This window comes from Myxocyprinus asiaticus, chromosome 11 (assembly GCF_019703515.2).
Source record: "Myxocyprinus asiaticus isolate MX2 ecotype Aquarium Trade chromosome 11, UBuf_Myxa_2, whole genome shotgun sequence".
Taxonomy (NCBI): Eukaryota; Metazoa; Chordata; class Actinopteri; order Cypriniformes; family Catostomidae; genus Myxocyprinus; species Myxocyprinus asiaticus.
In genome coordinates, this window is record NC_059354.1 from 41,823,123 (window position 1) to 41,850,434 (window position 27,312).

Below are 27,312 nucleotides of genomic sequence, written 5' to 3' on the forward strand. Positions count from 1 at the left end.
ACAATTTTGGGATCAGTGGGGAGAATAAAAGTCTGAAGTTGGAGAAGAGACAGTTTAGTCTGTGCTTAGATTTCCTCAGCCTGAGAAATACTTTTGTGTCTTGAGACCTCTTCTATGTTAAAAGGTAATTTTCTGTTATGTTGGGTAGGTTTAGAACACTGATTTCCTATTGGAAATCACAACAGGATTGTTGGCACTGACCATTGAAAGATGTTGTCATTATTACAGGTTAAATGTCTGATCAAATGTAATATTATCTTATGGTGTTTTTTCATGTTAAAAGCTACGGGATAAACTGAATAAGAATGCTATTTAATGCAGTTTGCTAGATGTTTGTAATGCGATGACAGATATATTTCAAGACATTTACAGTTGGAAAAGAATGTTAAATATGGTATTAATGACACAGAAAATAATTATATTTAGGCATGCTAAGTGTTGATTGGATGGGCGCCTGCAGGATTTAATCTGAGGGTATGCACAGAAATCTGCTAGAGGTCTGCACGGGCCTTAAAGTGAAACCCGACCCGAACCCTAGACCGTGTGGCCCGACCCTACCCGGTCTATTAACCAGCTTAACATCTAATTTCTTCTCCTAGTATCTTCTCCTAGTATAGCTGTGTTTTATGTAAGCATAACTGAAACAGTAAACATACACAGTTATAACAAGGCACAGCAGCCCCTTAGTACATAGAGCAGAAGGGGGGAAAGGCATTGACTTACCGTTTATTTGCTGAAACTTCACCACTGGTGCAGAACAACCTGGTATAATATGAAACAATGCAACAGTCCCCTCTATGCAGCATGAACTTGTTCAAATCTTCGGGACAACTGTGCTAAAAACAATCTAGACGCAGCGCAAAGAATGAAACGGAGCGCAGGGGTCTCAACATGCGTTTTTCAAACTGTGAAGTTCTTTTTAAATTGACATGGTGTTTAAATAGTGCCGGTCAAGCGCGAGACGCTGAAGAAAAAGCGAGACGCGGTGCAAATGTCAAAGACAGTCGTCAAGCAGGTGTTAAAACAATGAGAAAACAGAACAGACGTGCGCAAAAACACATTCGGTGTGAAGGGCCCCTAACTCGTCCGTTCGCGCGTGTCTGTGAGTGAGAGCGAAGCAACATCTGTAGGCCTGTTTTTCATTAATTACAAACCTGGGTAGGGTTGCACCAGCTTTGCGTTGAGACGTAAAGTTCACACTAAGGGCTTAGTAACTACTAGTTAGTTTGTAACTAAGTCAGTGCTTAATTTGGTTGCACCACCTGTTGTTAATGCAACACTTAACTGACAGGTCGTAAACTCTCTGTAAAGTAATGCGTTGTCGCATAATATGATGTTTATCTGTATTTATCCAATAAGCAGCCTTCAAATTTGTACACAGAACTGTTAAAAAGCCATGCATTTCAGTTTTATCTCGTTACGGTTGATGTTCAAACCTTGTTTGCTCACGTAACTGTCAGCTGTAATTAATTATATCCCTATTAAAATACGATACGTAATAAAACAAGATTTCATTAATTATATCGGCAGTTTAGCATATGTAAATAACAATATTCAATAACTGTATCTAAAATGAATAAGGGATAATAAATACATAGGCTACTAATACAACAGGCTGCAAAAATAGACATTTATTCATTTGAATATTTTATATATTTCGTTGTTTCATGTTGAAACTTGACACCGGGCGACGTATACAGGAAAGTGCACCGTTACATCGGTTTCATGATGAAGAAGCAAGTTTTTTACGTAATGTTTTCTCCCGTAAATGTAAACGTGTGTAAATGCCAACGTCATCATATGTAGAAAGGACTGAAGCCTTTCAACCAAAACATGAGCTCATTGATGTCATTAAGTGAGTGCTTTTTTATTCCATCCTTTACTCCTGGTCGGAGGCTTCCGTAAATATTTAGCTTATACTTAGGGTTTCGTCCTACCTAAATTTAAGGGTGCAACGCTCAAATATTTAGTAGCGCGTAAATTGTGACTTAGTGCCCATTTACGCCACAAATAGGCTAAGTTGCAACAGGTATAGCTGGTGCAACTGGGCCCTGGTGTCTCGAGCAGGCGCGGCGCTAGGGGTGGGTTTACCGGGCTTAAGCAGCGGATATTTCAGCAAAAACCCCGAATGTTTTTATAACTTTTTACTAATCACCGAGTTTTCGTGCGCGCAGTAAAATAATAATAATAATAATAATAATAATAATAATAAAATAAATAAATAATAATAATAAAAAAATCCTTATTAGAATTGCTCGGTGCCCATCAAACAGTGTGTTCATTCACTCTTGACAAGAACCGCCCAATCAGACAAGAAGTGCTAATTGACATGTAAACTGGCCAATCGCTGATAAGAACTTACATACGATCCAACCAATGAGAATGGAAATTTTTGGATATAATTACCTCCATAGAGCCAAATGGTTCATAGGTGTGCACTTGTCTTGATGAGGAGATTTATTAGAATATTGAAATGGACATTTTAAAAAAAGAAATAGTAAAACCTCCTCAGCCGACATCAGCACTTCAACAGCAAGATGTATTCTGCTAACTGCTTCATACCGTGTAACTAATTAATTGCACTGTCAAATGAGGCTAACTATTTGTCCCTTAACAGCCTTGTAAGAGACAACTATTTCATCATTATATTCTTTTAATTTTTGTTATTTTCATTACCTGTGCTGTACTTTTGTTTGTTAATCTAACATCTTGGAAAGTCTGGTATTCTCACTTTGTGACCATGCATATTTGTTGATGAATATGATATAATTTGTGGATGTTCTGTAGGCAGGTTCCTAATAGAAATAACAGCTTGGTGTCATGGCACTGGATTTGTAGGTTATAAACATATAGCCTGTGTTCAATGAGTTTGATTAAAAATGATAATAGCATAGAGCAGTATTCTCAAGGAGGATTGCGGATGATTGTCTACAGTGGTGGAATAAAGCAGTTGGTTGATCTGAAATGTTTTCAATCCAACTAATTTTATGCTCAGGCATACTTTTTATGTTTTGTATTCTTTAACAAACAATATTGAAATACTTAATTTTAAAATGCTCTTTGCCTATGTATCTTTTAAACATATTTTAAAGCGCATCCCGTGTATTATGATGCATACGTAGATGTCTTTGGGCTAAACCCCGGATGTCTACTGACCCTAGAACCGCCCATGGTCTCGAGACGCGTTTTTATCAGTTGAAGTTCTTTTTAATCTGACACAGCGTCTAAAAATGCAGCGCTCACGTGAGAGATGCTAAAAACACAGTGAAACGTGACACAGTTGTCAAAGACATCCATCTAGCGAATGGAAAACGATTGAAAAACAGCGCGAGCGGACGCAAATACACGTTCAGTTTGAACAGCCCCTTGTTCACATGATACAGCACTAGCTGAAGTTTCTCAAAGTTACCTCTCAAAAAGACAGACTTTTGTTTCAGTTAACTGTAGGTAAATCTAGGCCTACACTGTATCCAGCACTGTATTCGTAAATATCCCTATACTGTTTTACTGTGTGAGAAACCGCTTCAAATGATTCAGAGAGCGCTCTGAACTAATTGTACTGAATCACGAATCGATTCAGACCGTTTTGCAAGTGCGTTTGGTAATTCACTGATAGGAACCGACTCAAAAGAATTATTCTTTCGCAAATTGGGCATCGCTAGTTCTTTTAAACAGCCAGCAGAAATACGGGACACATTTCATGATTGGTGAAATATTCTGAGAGTAAATATTTCTCAGGTCAGTCGGAGTGCTCATGGTATGCACAGTGTGTACGGCTGTACAGCTGCAGGCGCCACTTGTCCTGTGATGTCTTGATCTGCCGTAGACTATTTCAATACGACTAATTTATCTGACTGAATAGTACCTATTTATATGAATAGGGATTTTTAGCATAATCAAACATCTTGAACGGATTCGCAATTATTTTAAAGGTTTAGCACAGATTTACAATAATTATATATATATATATATTAACCTTTTATATTGCTAGTTTTTTATCAATACAAATAATTGTATAATTTTATATAATTTTTATGTAATTTATTACTTAATTATAACTCATTGCCTGGTTAGCACAATACTGGGTGAGATATGTCAACACAGACAGAAAGTTGGAAATAAAGGCTCATGTGAAATAATGGATGGCATGTTTCTGCTTACTAGATGACACTGTGGCAACAGCTGCAGCTGCTGGACTCTTGGTATTTAGAGCAAGTGGACCAGCTTTATAATGACTCTTTCCCTATGGAAATTCGTCAGTATCTCAGTCAATGGATTGAGGGTCATGACTGGTGAGATTTGATAAACATATAAAAGCTGTTGTTTATCTGCATAAACCTTTTACCTCTTTTTGGATGAGAATTTAATAATTTAATTTAAAATGTAATTTAATTTCCACATCACTGCTGTAAATCCTGACATTTTATATTTTTTGTATTTTATTATATTTTAAAATAAATAAATACAATCATAAACATATATTTTCTTTTCTTTTAGTACACTGTAGCACATTTGAGTTTCTGCATCAATGCTTTAAATCCTCATTTCCAGTTGTTGGTTGCAGGGAATCGGTTGCAAGTAATGTGTCCTTGGCAACCCTGCGCTTCCATGAGCTCCTAAATGAACTAGATGAGCACTACAGTCGTTTCAGCCTGGGAAACAACTTCCTGTTGCAACATAATATACGCAAAATCAAGCGCAGCGTACAGGTGCACAATTTCTTACTGCATTGTTTTTCTAACATTATTACTTTCAAGATAAATTCTGACTGTTATCATTTATCATAAATATATGGCTCGACCATTGCAAATATCCATCTCCCATTAGGAGCACTTCCAGAAAGATCCTGTTCACATGGCTATGATCATATCCAACACTCTGAACAAAGAGAGAAAAATTCTGGAAACTGCAGTTAATACTCAAGTAAGACATTCCTTATTGAGTCACAATGACATGCATCCTGCTGGCATTTAAAACTGACTTTTACTAAGTGCTTTTGTTTTCATTGGTCTACATTAAGTACACACCTGATTTTGTGTTCAGGGTCAATCTAACTCCTCACAGGGGGGTATTACGATGGAACAACACAGTGAGTTGGACAATAAAGTCAACAATTTTAAGAAGAGCGTGCAGGTAAACCATCTTAATGAATAATGAAGTTTTAGGTTGGAGAGAAAAGAGGTTAGCAATAGTTTCTCCAGACATTTATTCTACTTATTTTATACATACAGGAATAGAATCCTGCATAAGAGCTGTAACCAAAAAAAAAAAAAAAAAAAAAAAAAAAAAAAAAAGGATGTTATAGCTGCCTGAACCATAGATTTTCAGAATCACCTTCACTTTCAAAATTTGAGTAGCATATTGATTTTGATATCACTACCTTACTGCTTTTCCTTAATTACTGTTATCATATAGATCTGATGTGCTCTTTTGGATCTGCTTAAACAATCAAACAGAATTTCCTGTTTTACCTTGAATTAGTCCAAGATAGATGTATCTTTAAACTACATTTTGTTTTAACAGGCTGCAATTTGTATTTTCTTTCAGGAAACAGAACAGGACATTCAGGTTCTGGAGGATGTGCAAGATGAGTATGACTTCAAGAGAAAGACCTTGCAGAGTCGACGTAAGTATTCTGCAATTCTTTACTGTAAGAAAAGTGTATTAGGGTGAATTATGGTTATCTGGGGCATTTTGTAAGTCTATATTAGCATCACCATGTTTTAGCTGGGTCGCATGATGTAGCAAAATCTCATTTGTTGATCTGAAGTATTGGGGTGACAATCACAGTAAATTGCATATAAAAATATAAAAATGTACAGATGAGTTCTATGCAATCTGTCACATATTCCCTGTTGTTTGTTTTGAATTTTATGTTGAAATTCTGGTTTAGTTCCCTGTTCCTGTTTCCTGTTAGTTTTGTAGTCCTTTGTAGTTTCTTTTCATGATTGGTTTTCCCCGATTATTTCCCCAGGTGTTCCTCGTTCCCTTGTTTTCCCTTGTGTATTTAAGCCTTTTATTCCCCTGGTTTTTTGTCAGTTTTCATCTGTATTATGCTGTGCTTTGTTCCCTGTGTTTTGTTTCATTATGTTCTGAGTTACCTGGATTATTTTTGTTTTATTAAAAAGGCTGCATTTAGATCCTCATTCCTCTCCTGTCTCGTCACAGAAAGACTGACCGAGAAATGGATCTAGCGGCCGACAGGATTCTACTCTTTCAGCAAGGGGACCGTCCAGTTGAGGATCACACCCGTGAGTTTTTAGAGCTGGAAAACGTAGTGCACTATCCAGACTGCTCTCTGGTGGTTTTCTTCTGGGCCGGTCTGAATAGTGCACTGAGGGAACTCATGCCTCCAGCTGATCCTCACTGGATGCTCAGCGATTATGTGGAGAAGGCTCTGGAACTTAGCGGTTCCACTTAATCAGTGGATTATGGCGGGAACCCCGGGCCAAAACCTGCGTCCACGGCCCCTGTCTCGAAGCCTTCCATGGCCCCTGTCTCCAAGTTGTATGATCTGCCACTGATGTCGGTGTGTAGGTCTATGAAGACCCTACCTCAAAAATTGTCTGCGCTCACGCCTGCCACGGTCAATGAGCCAGCGCCCATGCCTGCCACGGTCAACAAGCCCACACCTGCCACGGCCAAAGAGTTGCCAGCCTTGTCTGTCCCAGAGCCAGCATTGCCAGCCTCGTCCGTCCCAGAGCCAGCGTTGCCAACTTCGGCCATCCAGAGGAGGAGGAAGAGAAGAAAAGTCTCTTCCCATTTACACAACCACAGAGGTCGTTCCCGAGTCTCATCCCATGTTCGCGACCACGGAGGTCGTTCCCGAGTCTCTGCCCATGTTCGCGACCACGGAGGTCGTTCCCAAGTCTCTGCCCATGTTCGCGACCACAGAGGTCGTTCCCGAGTCTCATCCCATGTTCGCGACCACGGAGGTCGTTCCCGAGTCTCATCCCATGTTCGCGACCACGGAGGTCGTTCCCGAGTCTCATCCCATGTTCGCGACCACGGAGGTCGTTCCCGAGTCTCTGCCCATGTTCGCGACCACGGAGGTCGTTCCCGAGTCTCTGCCCATGTTCGCGACCACGGAGGTCGTTCCCGAGTCTCTGCCCATGTTCGCGACCACGGAGGTCGTTCCCGAGTCTCTGCCCATGTTCGCGACCACGGAGGTCGTTCCCGAGTCTCTGCCCATGTTCGCGACCACGGAGGTCGTTCCCGAGTCTCTGCCCATGTTCGCATCCACGGAGGTCGTTCCCGAGTCTCTGCTCATGTTCGCGACCACGGAGGTCGTTCCCGAGTCTCTGCCCATGTTCGCGTCCACGGAGGTCGTTCCCGAGTCTCTGCCCATGTTCGCGACCACGGAGGTCGTTCCCGAGTCTCTGCCCATGTTCACGACCACAGAGGTCGTTCCCGAGTCTCTGCCCATGTTCATGACCACGGAGGTCGTTCCCGAGTCTCTGCCCATGCCCACGACCTCCTGCAGCTCTGCCCGCTTCCTAGAGACTCCTCCTACAGACTCCTCCACCTCCTGACCCTGTCGGCCCTGCGGCCGCCTCCTGACCCTGTCTCGGCCCTGTGGCCACCTCCCAGGCCTCCTGACCCAGTCCACACCTTGAGGTCTTCTCCTTGGTCTCCTGGCCGTCTGCCTGATCTGCTCTGGTCTCCCTGGTCACCTGGCGGTCCGCCTGATCTGCTCTGGTCTCCCTGGTCTCCTGGCCGTCCGCCTGATCTGCTCTGGTCTCCTTGGTCTCCTGGCTGTCCCCCTGATCTGCTCTGGTCTCCCTGGTCTCCTGGCCGTCCGCCTGATCTGCTCTGGTCTCCTGGCCGTCCGCCTGATCTGCTCTGGTCTCCTGGCCGTCCGCCTGATCTGCTCTGGTCTACTTTGCTGTCTGCCTGATCTGCTCTGGTCTACTTGGTTCTCCGAGCCTGCAGCATCACCCTGGCTCTCCATCCCTCCAGCTTCGCCTTGGTTTCAAGCCTCCCTGACTTTGCCTTGTTCCTCTGCTCCCCTTGTGCCCCCCCAGAACTACCTGTTTTTTCCCCCACACCCCATGGACAATTAGTTTTTTTTTTGTTTTTTGGAGCGTCTGGAATCTGCTCCTTTAAAAGTGGGGCTCTGTCACATTCCCTGTTGTTTGTGTTGAATTATGTTGAAATTCTGGTTTAGTTCCTGTTTCCTGTTAGTTTTGTAGTCCTTTTTGTAGTTTCTTTTCATGATTGGTTTTCCCTTGATTGTTTCCCCAGGTGTTCCTCACTCCCTTGTTTTCCCCTGGTTTTTTGTCAGTCTTCATCTGTATTATGCTGTGCTTTGTTCCTTGTTTTGTTTCATTATGTTCTGAGTTACCTGGTTTACTTTTGTTTTATTAAAGGCTGCATTTAGATCCTCATTCCTCTCCTGTCTCGTCACACAATCAGTTACATTTGAGAGTGTATAACAATCCTGGATGAAAATAAATACATATAAAATGAAGAAACTGCCATTAATTTTTTGTTATATTTTCAGTGGAAGCTGAAATGAATGCCAAGATAACTAAAGAGATCCAGCAGGAGGAAATGGTTATTAGACAATTGTTTATTGGGCTGAAAATAAAAAGAGAGGTAGGTCAAGATTAAATACACTTGCTCATAGCTATATATGGTGCACAGTTCCCTATCTGTCACTCACTCGACGTTGTGTCGATGTAGTGACACTAGGGGTCACTCTTGGGAGCCCGAGACACCTCTGGTCTTTGATAAAAGGCCAATGAAAATTGGCGAGTGGTATTTGCATGCCACTCCCCCGGACATACGGGTATAAAAGGAGCTGGTATGCAACCACTCATTCAGATTTTCTCTTCGGAGCCGAACGGTCATGCTCACTGAGCTGAATACTACTGTTCATTCACCTCTGCTGGATCTGACGGCGCATTTCAGCAGCTTCTCCCCCCTCTGCACTGGTGCACTGCAGAGAATGCACTGGTGCACTTTGGCAGAAATAAAAGAGATTTCTCTAAAAGAGCATATTTCTCTAAAAGAGTATATTTCTCTAAAAGAGCGGCACACACGGAACATCTTTTTAAAGACACGTCTTTCTAAAGATGCTTTTCCGATTGTGTGTTATTCCTGGTTGCGCTCGTTATCTCTTGCCTTCTGACGGTCACGATCACTGTCTTTCGTGTCTGGGCACTGCTCACGCGGAGACAGTGTTCGTGGATGGTCATGTTCTCATTGTGAGGATATGTCCATGGCAACGTTGCAGTTGCGGCTCGCCTTTGTAAGAAAGCAAGCCATCCCAGAGGCTCCCTGCCTCGGTCCTTTTACCCACGGGTATGAGGCCAGCACGGCTAGCACTGGGGGCGATTTAGGGACCCCAATGGAACCGCCTCCGCCGGGTATCCCCCCGCGGACCTCCCATTCCTCAGCGCGCTCGTCTGCTTCCGGATGAGTCCGCCGGCTCGTCTCACGGCGAGTTCGACCTCTTATTCGGAGCCCGCGAAAGTGATCAGCTCTCGAGCGCAGCATCGGAGAGCGGGCTCGTCCAGTCGGAAGCCTCAGCTTGAAAGCGTTCTCTGTCAGCGAAACGTGCCTGGAGTTCGGTCCAGGTTACTCTCACGTGATCCTGAGACCCTCACCGGGCTATGTGCCCAAGGTTCCCACCATCCCTTTAGGGACCAGGTGGTGAACCTGCAAGCGCTGCCCCAGGAGGAGGCAGACCCAGCCCTGTCGTCGTTATGTCCGGTGCGCGCTTTACGCATCTATTTGGATTGCACACAGAGCTTTAGAATCTCTGAGCAGCTCTTTGTCTGCTTTGGTGCACAGCGGAAAGGAAGCGCTGTCTCCAAGCAGAGGATCGCCCACTGGCTCATTGATGCCATAACTATGGCATATGTCGCCTCGGACATGCCGCCCCCGGTAGGGCTACAAGCCCATTCTACCAGGGGTGTAGCGGCTCCCTGGGCCCTGGCCAGGGGTGCCTCTCTAACAGACATTTGCAGAGCAGCGGGCTGGGCAACACCCAACACCTGTGCAAAGTTCTACAATCTCTGGGTGGAACCGGTTTTGTCCCAGGTAGTGGCACGCAACACAAGCAGATAAGCCCGGGACAGCTGGCCGGGTGTATCGCTTGCACATAGCATTTTCCACCTCCCTTGGAGCTGAAGATGTGTACCATTAATTCCCAGTAGTATTCACAAACTTTGTTCCCTGGTTGACTTCCTCCGAGCCCTGTGGCAGTCGAGTTTTCGGAGACTCGCTGCCGGCCCAGTACACATGCTAACTAAGAGCCCTGTTCTGGGGTAGCATAAAACCTCAGCATAAAACCCGAATGAGTGGTTGCATACCAGCTCCTTTTATACCCGTATGTCCAGGGGAGTGGCATGCAAATACCACTCGCCAATTTTCATTGGCCTTTTATCAAAGACCAGAGGTGTCTCGGGCTCCCAAGAGTGACTCCTAGTGTCACTACATCGACACAACATCTCGTTCCCTCCATCAGGGAACGGAGGTTACACAAGTAACCATGACGTTTTCTTGTTTGCCGTATATGTATATCTCTTCAGCAGTGTTCCTTACATAGTTAAACATTACATATTGAGTGGATGGATTTATGAAGTATATGAATAAAGTTTTTCAAATTGCACTAAAATAGACAAGTTCTATATCAAATGAATTCTCCTGTTCTTAGGAATAATTCTCAGGAATAATTTTGTTGCCATAACTCTAAAAATCAAATTATTATCAAAAAAATCACAAGGTGATCTATAATCTCCTTAAGACAACAAAGACAAATGGATCATGTCTGTTCCAATTACTTCTGTAAGCCCGAAGTTGCCACAAACTCTATTTCAGCTTACACCTTAGGTTGTTGTCTTTAAAATGAGCCATTTTCCACTTGTCTATGAGCTTGCTTGGGCAAATAATCCAATGTTATGTTTCAGATGTCCAGAACAAATATATTGTGATGTGAGGTAACAGAGAAAAATTACTGCCATCTAGAGGAGTGAATTTAGGGGAATAACCTAACTTTTTGCCATGACATAGAGCAAACAGAGCCTGAATCACAGGCTTTCAAAGAGAGAATAAGAAAAGTATATATACCATACATATACAATATTATTTATGAATTATTGGAAAGTTTGATGAGCCCAAAAGCCTCCTTGTTAGTGCACCCACCTCCCATGCCAGCTGACGCTGGTTTGAATCCCGCTCTGAGCTGGTTGAGAAGGACTGGTTACACTAGGATAGTAGTCACAGGTTCTACACACACTTTGGACATTTGACAACGAGAAAGTGCCAATATTGTTCTTAGTATATCTATTGTTTTATCATTTCAAAATTAATACATCTTTTGTGAATGCATTGCTTGAAAAATGTGCTTGTGTTATCTTTCTTTAAAATAAATCCCACTTGGTTTTTTGTTATCTAACATGATAACACTCATGCAGTTTTAAAAGTGGCTAAAGTTTCGAAATACCTTTTGGGGCCACTGTATATGTGTGTGCAGGTGGTGATAAAAGAAATAGCTAATGTACTGACTCTAGCAGAGCAGATCCAGCACACACTCATATCAGATGAAGTACCTAAGTGGAAACAACGGCAACAAATGGCTTTAATTGGAGGACCGCCCAACGCTTGCCTGGACAAACTGCAGAGCTGGTGAGAACCTCCAGGGAGTGCTGTTTATACCTAAAATTACCCACAGCAGAAGCTAAAGTGTGTAATTTCTGTGCTACTAGCACCACCGAATGGAACTGCAAAAATTAACTTTGTTTTCAAACAGCCTTCTTAATTACCCCCTCCGTCTGCCATTGATCTAACAAACTGATAGTTCTGCCCCCGACTCATGCCATTGGTTGAGTCAATGTTGTCGTGTCGATATGGAGAGGTCACTCAAAACAAACAGAGGTATTTTTATAGTTCCACAGAAAGACAGTTATTACAGTTTTTGAGAAAATTAACCTACAAATGGCTTTATTACAGGCCATATTAACCAACCGGCTAATATTAACCAATTAGCCATGGGGCCCGTGGCTGCAGGGAGGCCCCCAGCTCCCATGAGGGGCCTCATTCGTGGTATTCTCCACCCTATTCATCCCCATCAACATTTGGCCTTTACTTATTATTGTCTGTCTCTGCATATTAAGCTAGGATAGGAGAAAGTATTTTAACACAGAAAAAGTTACACACTTCAGCTTTAAATAACCAAACTCTGTGTGTACAGAATGGGATTAAGCACTCAGAAGAATTGTGACAACTGTATTTAGCTGCATATGTGTATAAGTGGACATTGTTTGTTTTGGTGCTGTCCATAGCACTGATGGAGTTGCTGTGTATGTATGTATTGGCACAGCTAATGTACTGTATTAATCAGATAAAGCATGAATTGTGCTACAGGTTCACTGTGGTGGCAGAATGTTTGCAGCAGATCCGTCAGCAGCTGAAGAAATTGCAAGAACTGGTGCAGAAATTCACCTACGACAATGACCCCCTCACTCTTGGCAAGAGCCAGCTGGATGAACAGGCCCTTTCACTCTTCAAAAACCTCATATTAAAGTGAGATATAACACTCTAACCATTCCATCCTTTACATTTTGGCTTTATATTCAAAGCAGAAGTAGAATAAAGAAAAAGGGTTGGTAAGTTTCTGGCAATCTTGATTAGAGTGGGAGCATTTTTGGTTTAAATTTGTATTCGATTTTTATTATAATTTGTGGTATACGTCACTTATGATAGATCATAGACTTGAACAGGATGAAAATGGTTGTGGTGTCTTTCAGTTCCCTTGTGGTGGAGAGACAGCCATGCATGCCCACACACCCACAGAGACCCTTGGTAATAAAAACGGGTGTGCAATTTACAGTTAAGATCAGGTAGGTTCCTTTGAAGTTTCTGTCAATAAGTTTTTCACAGACACTGAAATGCAGTGTCGCTCGGAGGAAAACTGCTCCATTTTTTTTTAATTTGAGGTTTAGCACCTTTGCAGACACTGTAGCTCTACGATATCTGTCTTTGCGGTCTCAGAGGCGTGTGTTGTTGGATGGGTTGCTAAGTGGTACACAGATAACAGCAATACATCCTGCAGTGATAATTATTAATTAATTATACACCGCTAAAGCATAATTAAAATGTCTTTTAATATTTATTTAGGTATAACCCATTTCCTTTATTTTCTATAATTTTGTAGATCACTAGTCAAACTGTCTGAATTGAACTGTCAACTCAAAGTAAAAGTCTCCATTGACAAGTAAGTAAAAAGATCTATCTATCTATCTATCTATCTATCTATCATCTCTCTGTATATACAGTATGTGTGTCCATATATACTATACATGTATTCATATGAATTTTTTCTCTTGTAGAGATTTAACAGAGAGGAACACATTGAAAGGGTATGTAACATTTGACATAGAAACTAAGCACAAACGTATTATTCATTACAACAATATCATGTTTTGAATTACATGTAGTTCATTACATAGAGCCTTTTAGCATTTTTATGCATGCCACCATGCATCAAGTGATGCAGTTGTCTGTTGTGTAATGTCCTAGAACCAGGATATTCAACATTTTAGGGACGGCTTTTAAAATTATGAACTTAGAGGAATCCAGTGGATGCCTAGCAGCAGAATTCCGTCATCTGGTATGACGTAAAAAATGCAGGACAAAACAGATAAGGCACAGAAATGACAGCACATCATAAATACATGATTATGACTAATTGTCAATCTAATGTTACTTCTTCTTTCCCTCTTATTTCCACAGCAATTAAAAGAGAAGAAAATTAGCAAAAGAACCAATGAGGTAGGGCTAAAAAAAAATTTACAAAGTCACATAAAATGATGAAATCCTTAAGGAATTGTTTGTTGGTATTAATTTTTTTTTTCTTTTATTACAGACTCCCCATATAATTTCTGAAGAGCTGCATTTAATTAGCTTTGAAACTCAGTTTGTTCAGCCAGAACTATCTATTGATTTATCGGTAAAGTGACTAATTTGGTAGAGAAATCTGAAATATAGAATTTCTTAAGTGTTTCTTAAACCAAACTAATCAGGGTTGACCAAAATTCAGAATTTCAATCCATGTGTTAGAATTTGAATTGAATTGGCCACACCCCACAGGATGTTGAATTGGAATTTGAAATGACAGGAAGAGAAATTTACTGAATTGCAATTCAATGAAAATCAACAAATTGTGTTGGTTCAACAACAGTTAACTTCTTAGTTGTCCTTTGTAAGCCTGCTTCATGCCGTTTAGCTCCATTTTGAAAACTTTGAGTGGAAGTGTTCTTCCACAATGGTCCATAAACTCAAATTAATACATTTAGACTCCATATGTTATGTTCATACTGCAAAATAAGATGCATTATTACAAACTACAATTACAGCAGTTCAGTCATGACAACTTTCGGAAAGATTAGCATGTTAATGTGGGTATTTCATATTTGTAGGATATTGGTCTTAGTGAACTAGATATGCTACGCTGCTGGTGCTGCTGCAGAACAAGTACGGAGACTTGCTGTTGCTAGAAAAAACATATACACACTTAGTTCGCATATGGACATGCTGCTGCAGCTGCACAATTAGACAAAACGAAAAACTGACATCATCAATATGTATGACATGCTGCTGCACAAATAGACATTACAAACAATCCCCAAAGCAGGGAGGCTGCGCAAAACGCATAAATACAAAACACAACCCCTCAAACAAGCAGATCTATCACCAAGACTTATGTACTTCTGCTACTCCGAAGAGCCATGTGCACCGAGTGTATGCTAGCTAGGTGTGCCTTGGCCACTGGCCAAATGGCGTAATGCTAATTAACTAAATTTCTATGTATGCCCCGGCCTCCTTGCTGAAAAGCTTAAATGGCTAGTGACCTAACTCATAATGTGTATCTGAACCAGAAAAAGCCCAGAGCTTATTTAATTAGTGACTTAGACTAGCTATGGATTTATTTAATCTAATGACTTTTAATAGCAATGCGTGCCAGCCAGATTTGGCTAAGGCTTACCTTGTTAAAGACATGCTTCTACGTGTCATGGCCAAAAGCAGACCTTACCGTGCAAGCTCTAGAAGAAAAGCCCCACCAACCACCTGAGCAAATAGCATTTTCAGAGAAAAACTCTTGCATCGTGCTACAGTGAAACCGGCTTAACTGCAAAACAGCAATTTAAATGTTAGACAAAGAGAGAGACGCAAGTTGATTGGTTACCCGAATACATGTCAAAGGACCAATCATCATACACCATGCGAGACGATTGGCTTAACATGTCACATGTGAGCGAGCAGATTGGTTAACAGATAAAAAGTTCAAAGACCTATAAAGTTCTTTGAATTTAATTCCATTTAAATGGTACTTCCATATATTCAAATTCCAATGACAATTCTGCATTCTGTTTGCTAACTCAATTCAAATGTTACTATTTGATTGGAATTTAAATGACATTGTTAATCCAATTCTGAATAGAGTACAACCCTGATATCTATTGCATTTAACTATGTTTCACTGTTAACATTTCATTGTGTTTAAACAGATCACATCACTGCCTATTGTGGTGATCTCCCATGTGAATCAATTATCTACTGCTTGGGCCTCCATCCTGTGGTACAACATGCTTTGCAGTGAACCCCAAGTAAGGCTGTTTTTCATCATTGTTGTATCCAGAAACATTTTTCCCCCTCCATTTATGTTTCCATTGTTGTCCCTCTAACTGTCTCAGTCTCAGAATCTGGCATTCTTCTTGAATCCACCACCAGTGAAATGGGGGCTGCTATCAAAGGTGATCAGTTGGCAATTTTCTTCTGTCACCAAACGAGTGCTGAACTCTGAGCAGCTCAGAATGCTGGCCGACAAACTTCTTGGTGAGCTTTTTTCCTACAGTATATCACTGCTAGAAATGGTTCAGAGTAAATGTTCATAGTTAAATGCATTGCACCGTTTGAAAATGTTGTTTTGGAACTTACATCTCTTTTCAGGTTGTGAAGCCCAAAGTGACCCTGAGGGACTCATCTTTTGGAATACATTTTGCAAGGTGGGTTTATAGAAATGACTGAAACAAAAATAGTAAAGTTGCTTTCACATTCTTTAACAAACAGTTCTGTTAGTTTTTGCTGTCATCACATAATTAACTGGTTGAAACCAAACCACAAAGAGCAGACATGACTATAATAAGTTTGGCAAAACACTACTCAACTCTGATTGAATACATTATGTGATGCTGTGAGATGTGAAATATGGTAACTTGATAAATGACAAGGTACAGCAAGGCTATAGCATATCCTTTAGCCTGAGCTCATCAAATGAGTGTGTTTTCACTTAGATGTCTGCTAATGTGAGGGGTGTACCATTCTGGCAGTGGATAGATGGTATTTTGGACCTTATTAAAAGACACTTGCTCAACATCTGGAATGATGGGTAAGAAATACTTAATTGCAGACACAGGAACAAATAATGATCTATCTGCTATATTAGAATCTGTTATCATTTTAGATGTGTAGATCAGCTGTTGTTTGTTCATTGTACAGATAATTCTGTAAAGTTTCCTAGAAGTGCTAAAAAGAAATTTAACTGTTTAAATTAAATTAAACATTTAACTGATTTTAAATGAGCCAGTTCCAACTGTTAAGTCAACATGAAATAAAAAGGACCCTATTCACTTTCTTTATACAAGTTTGTGGTCTTATTGTAAGATTTTTCAACAGTGCACACTATTACAATGAAAACGTCTCTGTAATCTTTAATCAAAACTTAATAATGTGCTCTGTTTTTGGTTGACGTCTCCTAGACCTAAATTGGTTAATATTAACCAATAGTCAAATAACTACTTGGGCATTATTTTAGGCTACTGTTGTAGAAGGCAATGCAGTCTTTTTAAAATCTTGCCATTTCATGTTGACTTTAAGATCAAACGAGACTTGTTCTTGTTCATTCTTGTTCTCTGAAGCTGTGTAGAGATTTACAGTGTTATAATGCCACAAAATTAATAACACTGACTTTTGTTAAACATTTTTTATCCACTGGGACATAAATCAAGGTTTTCACTCTCGTTCTCACACATATTCAGGTACATTATGGGTTTTTTGAGTAAAGAGAGAGAGAAGGCTTTGCTAAGAGACAAACTCCCAGGCACTTTCCTTCTGCGCTTCAGTGAAACCTGTCGAGATGGAGGAATCACCATCACATGGGTGGAGCATTCACAGGATGGTGCGTGTTGTTTTAAATTGGAATGTTAGATGAAAAGAAACACAAAAACAGTATCCTGCTGTGTTCCTAACGAGAGTATCATAATGTGCATGAAATACAGGTAAACCTAAGATGCATTCGGTGAAGCCCTACACTAGGTCAGATCTGGTGACCATTTCTTTACCGAACATCATCCGTGACTATCACCTCACCTCTACAGAGAAGGTTCCAGTGAACCCCCTCATCTACCTTTATCCAGACATCCCAAGGGACGTCGCCTTTGGTCGTTACTATACTAGCCCCTCTGATGGTAGATACTCCTTTACAATTACGTTTATACACACAGTAGATCCGTTTTGTACGAAACCTTTTATTTGATTGTTGATCTGACAGTTGATTCAGTTGCTTGAACTGACTTGCAAGTAAACAAACAAACAAATAAACAAAGGCTAAGATTTAAGTATTAAACTGAAACAAAAGTTATAGAAGTAGGTCCACATCTTGCTCCAGAATAGTATGATGTATATCTTATGAGTGCTGCAAAAATGCATTATGCAGTGTAATACAATGTATCACATTGCAAATTCTGTGCACCCTATACCTGGCACATTTCTCTTCTGTGATTCTAATATTTTCTTATATGTTGGATATCCTGTTTGTATGCATTGTGAATGTTGAAGTACAATCAGAACAATTGAAGAGGTAACCCATTTAAGCCTGCTGGGAGTTGTCAACCTACAGTATATCCATGTGTAAATATGTTTTGATGAATATAAACTTAGCAAAAATACAGGTCACTGTATTTGAAAGATAATTTTGTAAAAATCCAAATAAATTTACAGATCTTTATTGTAAAGGGTTTAAACAATGTTTTCCATGCTTGTTAAATGAACCATAAACAATTAATGAACATGCACTTGTGGAACGGTCGATAAGACACTAACAGCTTACAGATGTTAGGCAATTAAGGTCACAGTTATAAAAACTTAGGACACTAAAGAGACCTTTCTACTGACTCTGAAAAACACCAAAAGAAAGATGCCCAGGGTCTCTGCTCATCTGCGTGAACGTGCTTTAGGCATGCTGCATGGAGGCATGAGGACTGCAGATGTGGCCAGGGCAATAAATTGCAATGTCCGTACTGTGAGACGCCTAAGACAGCAATACAGGGAGACAGGAAGGACAGCTGATCGTCCTCGCAGTGGCAGACCACGTGTAACAACACCTGCACAGGATCGGTACATCCAAATATCACACCTGCGGGACAGGTACAGGATGGCAACAACAACTGCCTGAGTTACACCAGGAACACACAATCCCTCCATCAGTGATCAGACTGTCTGCAATAAGCTGAGAGAGGCTGGACTGAGGGCTTGTAGGCCTGTTGTAAGGCAGGTCCTTACCAGACATCACCGGCAACAACGTCGCCTGTGGGCACAAACCCACCTTTGCTGGACCAGACAGGACTGGCAAAAAGTGCTCTTCACTGACGAGTCACGGTTCTGTCTCACCAGGGGTGATGGTCGGACTCGCGTTTATCATCGAAGGAATGAGCGTTACACCGAGGCCTGTACTCTGGAGTGGGATCGATTTGGAAGTGGAGGATCCGTCATGGTCTGGGGCGGTGTGTCACAGCATCATCGGACTGAGCTTGTTGTCATTGCAGGCAATCTCAACACTGTGCGTTACAGGGAAGACATCCTCCTCCCTCATGTGGTACCTTTCCTTCAGGCTCATCCTGACATGACCCACCAGCATGACAATGCCACCAGCCATACTGCTCATTCTGTGCGTGATTTCCTGCAAGACAGGAATGTCAGGGTTCTGCCATGGCCAGCGAAGAGACCGGATCTCAATCCCATTGAGCACATCCAGGACCTGTTAGATCGGAGGGTGAGGGCTAGGGCCATTCCCCCCAGAAATGTCCGTGAACTTGCAAGTGCCTTGGTGGAAGAGTGAGGTAACATCTCACAGCAAGAACTGGCAAATCCGGTGCAGTCCATGAGGAGGAGATGCACTGCAGTACTTAATTCAGCTGGTGGCCACACCATATACTGACTGTTACTTTTGATTTTGACCCCCACTTTGTTCAGGGACACATTATTCCATTTCTATTAGTCACATGTCTGTGAAACTTGTTCAGTTTATGTCTTAGTTGTTGAATCTTTATGTTCATACAAATATTTACACATGTTAAGTTTGCTGAAAATAAAAGCAGTTGAAAGTGAGAGGACGTTTCTTTTTTTGCTGAGTTTAGATGTTTTTACAGCAAGCATATAGTAGACAATCTTAGGATGAGATATTCACCTAAAACTTTAGTGACCTGTGGAGAAAACCACTTATTATCTAAATCTTTGCATTGGTTTTTGTAATGAGGAGGTGGAAGCCGAGGAAGAATCCATATGCGGATGTTTATTCAAACAGTCCATCAAAATCCAAACACAGTGTCAGAAAAACAGGCAGTGAGGTCAAAAAACACAGTAAAGCAGTCCAACCAGGCAAACAGGCAAAAGGGGAGATCCAAAAGAGAAGTCAAAACAAACAGGTCAAAACACTAGGCAATACGGCAATGATATAAACGCTTGGTAAGGCAGATGATCTGGCAATACTTTGCAATATGGGAATGAGCATGCATGGCTTATATACTAGGCAAACAGGAAATGACATTACAGGAACTGATGTGGCAGGAAACAGGAAGTGACAGTTCAGAATTCAGGTGAGGGCTCCCTCTGGTGGGCAGGAGACCACTCAGATGTTACAGAACCCCCCCCCCCCAGGAGCGACTCCTGGCGCTCGGCGTGGATGTCCCCGTGGTCGTGGCGCTGGGTGGTCTGGCCTGGCTCAATGAAATTCCTCTATGAGTGAGGGGTCCAGAATATCAGAAGCAGGTATCCATGATCTCTCCTCAGGCCCGTATCCCTCCCAGTCCACCAGGTATTGGAGCTGACCCCCTCTACGCCTCGAGTCCAGCAGCATGTTCACCCTATAAGCTGGCGATCCGTCAATGTCCAGCGGAGGCCGTGGTTCTTGAGACTCAGCATTGGGATCAGCATTCAGGTGGACCGGTTTGAGGAGCGAGACATGAAATGGAGAGATGCGGTAGTTAGCAGGAAGCTCAAGCTGATATGTAACCTCATTTATCTGTTTTACGATTTTGAATGGGCCAACATACCTTGGGCTGAGCTTCCTGCTCGGCAGACGTAATTTGATGTCCCTCGTAGAGAGCCAGACCCTCTGTCCCGGTTGGTAGCGAGGATGTGGGCGCCGTCTTCGGTTAGCCTGGAGTTCTTGCCTTCATACAGCTCTTTGAAGATGGACATGAGCGCTATCCCATACCCTCTCGCTACGACGTATCCAGTCGTTGACCGCAGGAACAGAGGAAGGTTCGCCAGACCACGGAAACAAAGGAGGTTGATATCCTAGCACGCATTGGAATGGGGTTAGTCCTGTAGAGGCATGGGTTAATGAATTCTGTGCATATTCTGCCCATGGCAAGAACTCTGCCCACCGATTCTGTTCCTGGCTACAGTATGTTCTCAGATATCTACCGATTTCTTGATTCAGTCTCTCGACTTGACCGTTTGACTGGGGGTGATATCCTGACGTCAGACTCACATCGATGTCTAATTGTCGGCAGAAGGCTTTCCACACCTGAGATGTGAATTGAGTCCCCCGATCAGAGACGATGTCTTCAGGTAAACCATAGATGCGGAAAACCTGGTGAAACAGGGCTTGAGCCATTTCCATGGCGGTTGGCAGACCCTTGAGGGGGATAAGACGGCAAGACTTGGAGAATCTATCAATGATGACAAGAATTGTTGTGAAATTTTCGGATGGAGGGAGATCAGTAACAAAGTCTATTGAGAGGTGAGACTATGGACGTTGCGGGATGGGTAGTGGTTGCAGAAGACCAGATGGCAGTTCCTTGGGGGTCTTTGATTGTGCACAAACTTGGCAGGCTTTCACGTAATCAGTTACATCTCTGTTCATTGTTGACCACCAGAAAGCATTGTGGATTAATTTGATTGTGCATGAGATACCTGGATGACCTGAGGTGATGGAGGTATGAACCCATTGCATGACCCGTTGTCGTAGTTCCTGGGGAACATATTGTTTGTTCGGGGGGGCACAGAGCAGGCGGAGGATTTTGCTGCGTGGCTCTTTGGATCTCCTCCATGATGTCCCAGTTCACAGGAGCGATAATTACAGAAGAAGGGAGAATGGGTTCAGGTGAATGAACTTGGAGAGGAGGGTCATGGCGTCTGGAGAGGGTGCCTGCCTTGCTATTCTTACTTCCTGGGCGATATGTCACAATAAATTGGAATCTTGAAAAGAACAGTGACCATCTGGCCTGACGTGAGTTTAGTCTCTTGGCACTCTTTACATACTCAAGATTTTTGTGATCGGTGATAACCTGGAACGGGTGAATGGCTCCCTCCAACCAGTGTCTCCACTCCTCTATCGCAGCTTTCATGGACAGTAACTCCTTATTCCCAACATCATAGTTTCTTTCGGCAGAAGTGAGTTTTCTTGAAAAAAAAAAAAAAAATGCACACGGGTACAACTTAGCTGGTTGACCCTGACACTGTGACAGTACTGCTCCAATTCCGCAGTCAGATGCATCCACCTCCACTACAAATGGGAGGTTAGGGTCAGGGTGTTTCAGGATAGGTGCCGAAGTAAAACTTGACTTGAGTTGAGTTTTGTGAAGGCGATGGTGGCTTCGTTTGTCCACTTTAACTTTGATGGTTTCCCTCTCATAAGAGACATCAAAGGAGAGGTGATCATGCTGTAATTCCTGATGCAACGCCGGTAGAAGTTGGCAAAATCTAGAAATCTTTGAAGTTCCTTGATTGTGGATGGTTGGGGCCATTCTGTGACTGCCTGGATCTTCGTAGTGTCCATCTCCACTCCCTAATGACTTGTGATATCCCAAGAACGTTGTTTTCTGAACATGGAACTCACATTTCTCAACTTTTACACAGAGTTGATGCTTAAGAAGATGAGAGAGGATGTTTTGGACATGTTCAATGTGTTCAGCTTCCGACTTTGAGTAAATCAGGATATCGTCAATGTAGGCAATAACATACTGGTTCAAGATGTCTCTGAAGATATCGTTAATGAATGACTGAAACACTGCTGGCACGTTGGCTAGCCCAAACGGCATCACCAAGTACTCATAGTGACCTCTGGTGGTGAGAAATGCAGTCTTCCACTCATCACCTTCCTTAATCCGGATGAGATTATAAGTGCTTCTTAAGTCTAACTTGGTGTATATCTTTGCTTCGCGAAGTTGTTCCAGGGCAGCAGGAACAAGAGGGAGCGGATAGCGGAATTTTACCATCACGTTGTTAAGTTCACGATAATCAATGCATGGTCGTAGACCTCCGTCCTTCTTCTCAACATAGAAACAACCTGCTGCTGCTGGTGAGGTTGAAGGTCGAATGAATCCAGAGTTAATAGCTTCTTCGATGTAATCTTCCATGGCTTGAGATTCTTGACGCGATAGTGGGTAGACTTTACTCTTAGGTGGCATGGCATTGGGCAGAAGGTCGATGGTGCAATCCCAGGGGCGGTGTGGTGGTAGCTTTGTAGCTTTGGATTTGCTGAATACCTCTAAGTAGTCGTGATAGCAGGCAGGAATTTTGGGACTGGGGGCAGTGAACGGACTCTCAACACTCGTGGCGAGACATGGTCTTGGCATATTGATGTTCATGCAATGGGTGAGGCAGAATTTGGACCAGTGAGACAGTTCTCCATGATACCATGATAGTACAGGATCGTGAACAGATAACCATGGCTGTCCAAGGATGATTTCATACCTGGGTGAGTCAATGATGTAGAGTGATATGTTTTCACTATGGAACAGACCAATCTGTAGCTGTGCAGGTGCAGTTTGTCGGGTGATACCTCCCTCAATGGGTTTGTTGACATTAGTGATGCAAATTGTGGGAACACAAGGTAACGTAGGTAGACTGTATTTCTTGACAATATCTTTGTTGATCAAATTCAGAGCAGCACCAGAGTCAATCAACGCAGTCAAGGTAATGGGACCATTTTTTGTGGTCAGCTGAACAGGAATCAACAACGATTTTGAAATCTGAAGAGAGCATTGATTAACACTCCCCCGTCTGGTAGTAGTGGTGGCTCTCCCGACTTTGTGTGGGCACTCGACGTTATGGTGGCCTGCTTCACCGCAGTAAAAACACAGATCATGTTGGCGGCGTCGAGTTCTCTCTTCATCAGATAGATGTGCATAGCCTATTTGCATGGGTTCTTGGTTGACGGTTGGTGTAGTGAGGTAGTGTGTGAGGCAGATGAGCAGATTTCCTCTTAGGATTGTTTCTCAACAGGTTATCTATCTTGATGGCCATAGTAACAAACTCAGAGAACGTTAAATCCTCACCCTTGCAGGCCAGTTCTGTCTGAAGCTCAAGGTTTAAACTCTGTTTGAAAACAGCCCTTAGAGACACATCATTCCATCCACTTTGAGCGGCAAGGGTTCTAAATTCAATAGCGAAATCTGCAGCGGTACGGTTGCCTTGAGACATGTGTAACAATTGTGTGGAAATATCCTTTCCCCCCTGGGGATATTCAAACACATCTGAGTAGTTGTAAGAAGTATGCAAAGGAGGAACGAAACTGTGAATCCATCTCCCAAACCGCTGCAGCCCAATCAATCGCCTTACCAGATAACAATGACATCAGAAAAGTGCATTTACTTGCTTCACTTTGAAACTGATCTCTCTGGCTTTCAACATAAATGTGTGCTTGTCTGATAAAACCACGACATTGTCCTGCAGAGCCATCAAACTTGTCTGGCAACGCCAGTCTTACCGTTGGTGGTGTAGCCGAAAGAAGCGATCGAATATAGTGGGTCAAATGATCGTTTGCCGACTGCAGTTTGTTGAGCTGCTCTTGGTAGTTCTTCAGCATTTCGCTCTGATAAGCGAACGCCGCTTGAATAGTGGGCGAAGTATTCTGTAATGATGAGGCGGAAGCCGAGGAAGAATCCATATGCGGATGTTTATTCAAACAGTCCATCAAAATCCAAACACAGTGTCAGAAAAACAGGCAGTGAGGTCAAAAACACAGTAAAGCAGTCCAACCAGGCAAACAGGCAAAAGGGGAGACCCAAAAGAGAAGTCAAAACAAACAGGTCAAAACACTAGGCAATACGGCAATGATATAAACACTTAGTAAGGCAGATGATCTAGCAATACTTTGCAATATGGGAATGAGCATGCATGGCTTATATACTAGACAAACAGGAAATTACATTACAGGAACTGATGTGGCAGGAAACAGGAAGTGACAGTTCAGAATTCAGGTGAGGGCTCCCTCTGGTGGGCAGGAGGCCGCTCAGATGTTACAGTTTTATGGGATTTTCTATATCCCTGCATTGTGTTCTAATGGTTTAAAGTTATTTATTTATTTTTTTTACATAAAATAGCTCTAATAATAATAAAAAAAATTTTTGGAAAGAATTCCAAACAAATTTAGAAATGTTGCCATATGGCAACTCTGAATGGAGCTAGAACAATGACTAAAGTATTTTATTCTAGAGATGTGACAGATTCAAATACTTAAGTAGTTGTTCTAGCTCAAACTTTTCTTAAAAATTATACATTTTTCCTTGAATTAAATGAATAATTCTTTAATTAATTGATGCATTAATACACTTGAAATTCCTACAAATTAAAATTCAGAATCATTCAAAATCATTATCATGTGTTCTTCAATATGATCAATTATTGTCACTAAAGCCTAGCTTATCCACACTGTTGTCTACTGGAAGTAGTAACTGTATACTCTTCTTACACTTTCCATAAAAGATTGCCATGTTCATTTTTGTCTAAAAAAATAAAAAATAGAAATAATAATTGTATTAATTTAGTTATAAATGCAATTATATTATGGTAAACATGTCCAAATAAGTGAATAAATGAAATAATATATTTGATGCCACTATCTATAAAAAAATCCCAAGGAGAAAATGCAGAAGTGAAGTTCCATTGTGATTCTGTAAAACTATGTTAGAACAAGTTGATCAGTAAATAACACCATCTAATTAACTTATCAAAAGTGGAGCAAAAATAAATAAATAAAATAAAATAAATAATGATGTAGAAGAATAATACAGAAATGTTTAATAGAGCAATTTGTGGAGAACTTCAGCAGGTGTCTCCCCTCTAATGGTGACCCCTTTGAGACAAAATCAAATATCATGAGGCTTAAAAACAGCATTAGACTGCCCTTTAATTTCCAACAAAGCAGTATGTTGTTGTTTTTTCTGACAGGTGAGAAAGTGAAAGAAAATTAATTGTTGCCATTTGGCTACACTGTACCATAAAGGAATATAGAGAAATGTGCCCACCAGTCACTAAAGTTGCCATTTCACATTTACATATACAAATGCATTTAAAATATGCAAAAGAACTGCACAATATGTTCGTTTGTAAGATGCAAATCCTTGTAAAAGTATAAATAAATCTAAAAAAAGAAATATCTCTGAGAAATCTGGGCATTTATGAGTTAATGTTACTGCATTCCTCAGATTCAGAAGAGATGGAGATAGACAGACCAATACACAGCCCCCATACTCTTGACCAGTATATGGGCAGACGCATGATTCCTGTGTCAGAAGTGTAAGCAATGACTTTCCTTACTTTTTTGACAAAGTACAAACCACATGCCAGCAAATTGAGTAACATCAGCAAATATTGTTCATACTGTATCATGGAAATGCATTTCTCACATTTTATTTATCCCCATTTCTTAATTTTGGATCAAGACTCACAAGGCGGTACTAAAACACATCAAGGACACAGGTTGGACACACTTGTTCAGTAAGTGCACTTCACTCCACTGAGCAACCTAATTTAAATCTAAAGGACAATGATTCTGTTCTAAAAATACTGTATATCAAACATATATTACACTAATGTACAATGGACATGACTGATGATTTCCAAATTTTTTACCCAGGTTCCCTTTTTGCCATATTAGGATTTCAGCAATATTCTCCACCTTTCAGAGGAGGATCCAAAATTCTCACTGTTAAAGCAGAGAAGACATTTCCTGTTAAAACGATTTAATCCTATACTATCTTTGTCGTTTACATTAAAATGTGAAAATATGGTTAAAACAAACATGCATGTTGTCACTGAGAGTGAATTTTAATAATTATTATTTTCGTGAATTTGTGTGCTGCAATAGTGGATCCATACTAAAACTCTGAAATTCTGCTTCTGTGAAGTCATTTATTTGGAAAAAGAAGGTTATCCATCTTGTGAAGCATTTATTTATAATTGCACATCTAAATATATTTATAATGTATACCACTGCCTTAATTGCTCATGTTCACACCACTGGACCACAAAGCAAGATACATTCTAATAGAAATAATTTTGCAATAAACCTCAACCTGCATTTTACAGTCAGATATACCATTTCAAATCCAAATGTGTATCTATTCTTTACTATTGGACAATGTTATATAATGTGCAGTTCCAATAAAGACTATTCAATGTTTGTATTAATTTAGTTTGCATGTTTTTCAGTAGTACTTCATGTGTACTTCAGACTTCCCAAGGCAGCAAAACTGCAATCCAATAAATGTCCCCATTGGCGCAGTTCGTTATCCATCCTTGAGTTCAGTATTTATGATTTATTTTAGCTGTTAATTACAGTGGTAAGTCATGGGGACACAAATGGTCTGAGAATGATTCAATCAAATATTTTAGTTTTTTTGAGGAAATGCTATGCATTCGTACAGTACAAAAAACAAAAAAAAACAAAAAAAAAATCTTAGGGGCTGTTCACACAGATGCATTCTTGCATTTAAAAATATCTTGATTTACCACAATAGAATGGAATGGAATGCTGTGTCTTAACGTGTTTAAAAAAGTTTTTAAAAAGTAGAAAATTTCCACCCCTGGAGTTCGCTGAGTGACTCCAGCCAGGTCTCCTAAGCAACCAAATTGGCCCGGTTGCTAGGGAGGGTAGAGTCACATGGGGTAACCTCCTCGTGGTCGCTATAATGTGGTTCATTCTCGGTGGGGCGCGTGGTGAGTTGAGCGTGGATGCCGTGGTGGATGGCGTGAAGCCTCCACGCGTGCTATGTCTCTGTGGCAACACGCTCAACA

At 41.4% G+C, this 27,312-nt stretch overlaps 2 protein-coding genes across 12 annotated transcripts; both read left to right on the forward strand.

Moving 5' to 3' along the window:
• LOC127448086 (signal transducer and activator of transcription 1-like) lies at positions 1-26,702 on the forward strand. 2 transcript variants are annotated; one of them, XM_051710362.1, is made up of 24 exons: positions 1-124; positions 4,165-4,292; positions 4,565-4,709; positions 4,828-4,923; positions 5,044-5,133; positions 5,548-5,626; positions 8,504-8,598; positions 11,483-11,634; positions 12,373-12,531; positions 12,756-12,848; positions 13,163-13,222; positions 13,338-13,367; positions 13,528-13,618; positions 13,741-13,779; positions 13,874-13,957; positions 15,516-15,614; positions 15,702-15,843; positions 15,958-16,013; positions 16,302-16,396; positions 17,046-17,185; positions 17,286-17,474; positions 25,722-25,812; positions 25,959-26,013; positions 26,153-26,702. In XM_051710362.1, the coding sequence occupies exons 2-23, from the start codon at positions 4,165-4,167 to the stop codon at positions 25,975-25,977; spliced, it is 2,172 nt and encodes a 723-aa protein (XP_051566322.1). In that variant the 5' UTR covers positions 1-124; the 3' UTR covers positions 25,978-26,013; positions 26,153-26,702. The 2 variants fall into 2 exon arrangements, with proteins under 2 accessions (XP_051566322.1, XP_051566323.1); XM_051710363.1 differs by lacking the exon at positions 1-124 and having other exon boundaries at positions 4,552-4,709.
• Positions 6,190-8,481, forward strand: LOC127448087 (saposin-like protein 11). 10 transcript variants are annotated; one of them, XM_051710372.1, is made up of 3 exons: positions 6,190-6,857; positions 7,014-7,286; positions 7,326-8,481. In XM_051710372.1, exons 1-3 carry the CDS (start codon positions 6,591-6,593, stop codon positions 7,530-7,532), a joined length of 747 nt encoding a protein of 248 aa, XP_051566332.1. In that variant the 5' UTR covers positions 6,190-6,590; the 3' UTR covers positions 7,533-8,481. The 10 variants fall into 10 exon arrangements, with proteins under 10 accessions (XP_051566332.1, XP_051566327.1, XP_051566325.1 ...); XM_051710367.1 differs by having other exon boundaries at positions 7,014-7,052; positions 7,443-8,481; XM_051710365.1 differs by having other exon boundaries at positions 6,190-7,286.
• Positions 26,703-27,312: the final 610 nt, after the last annotated feature.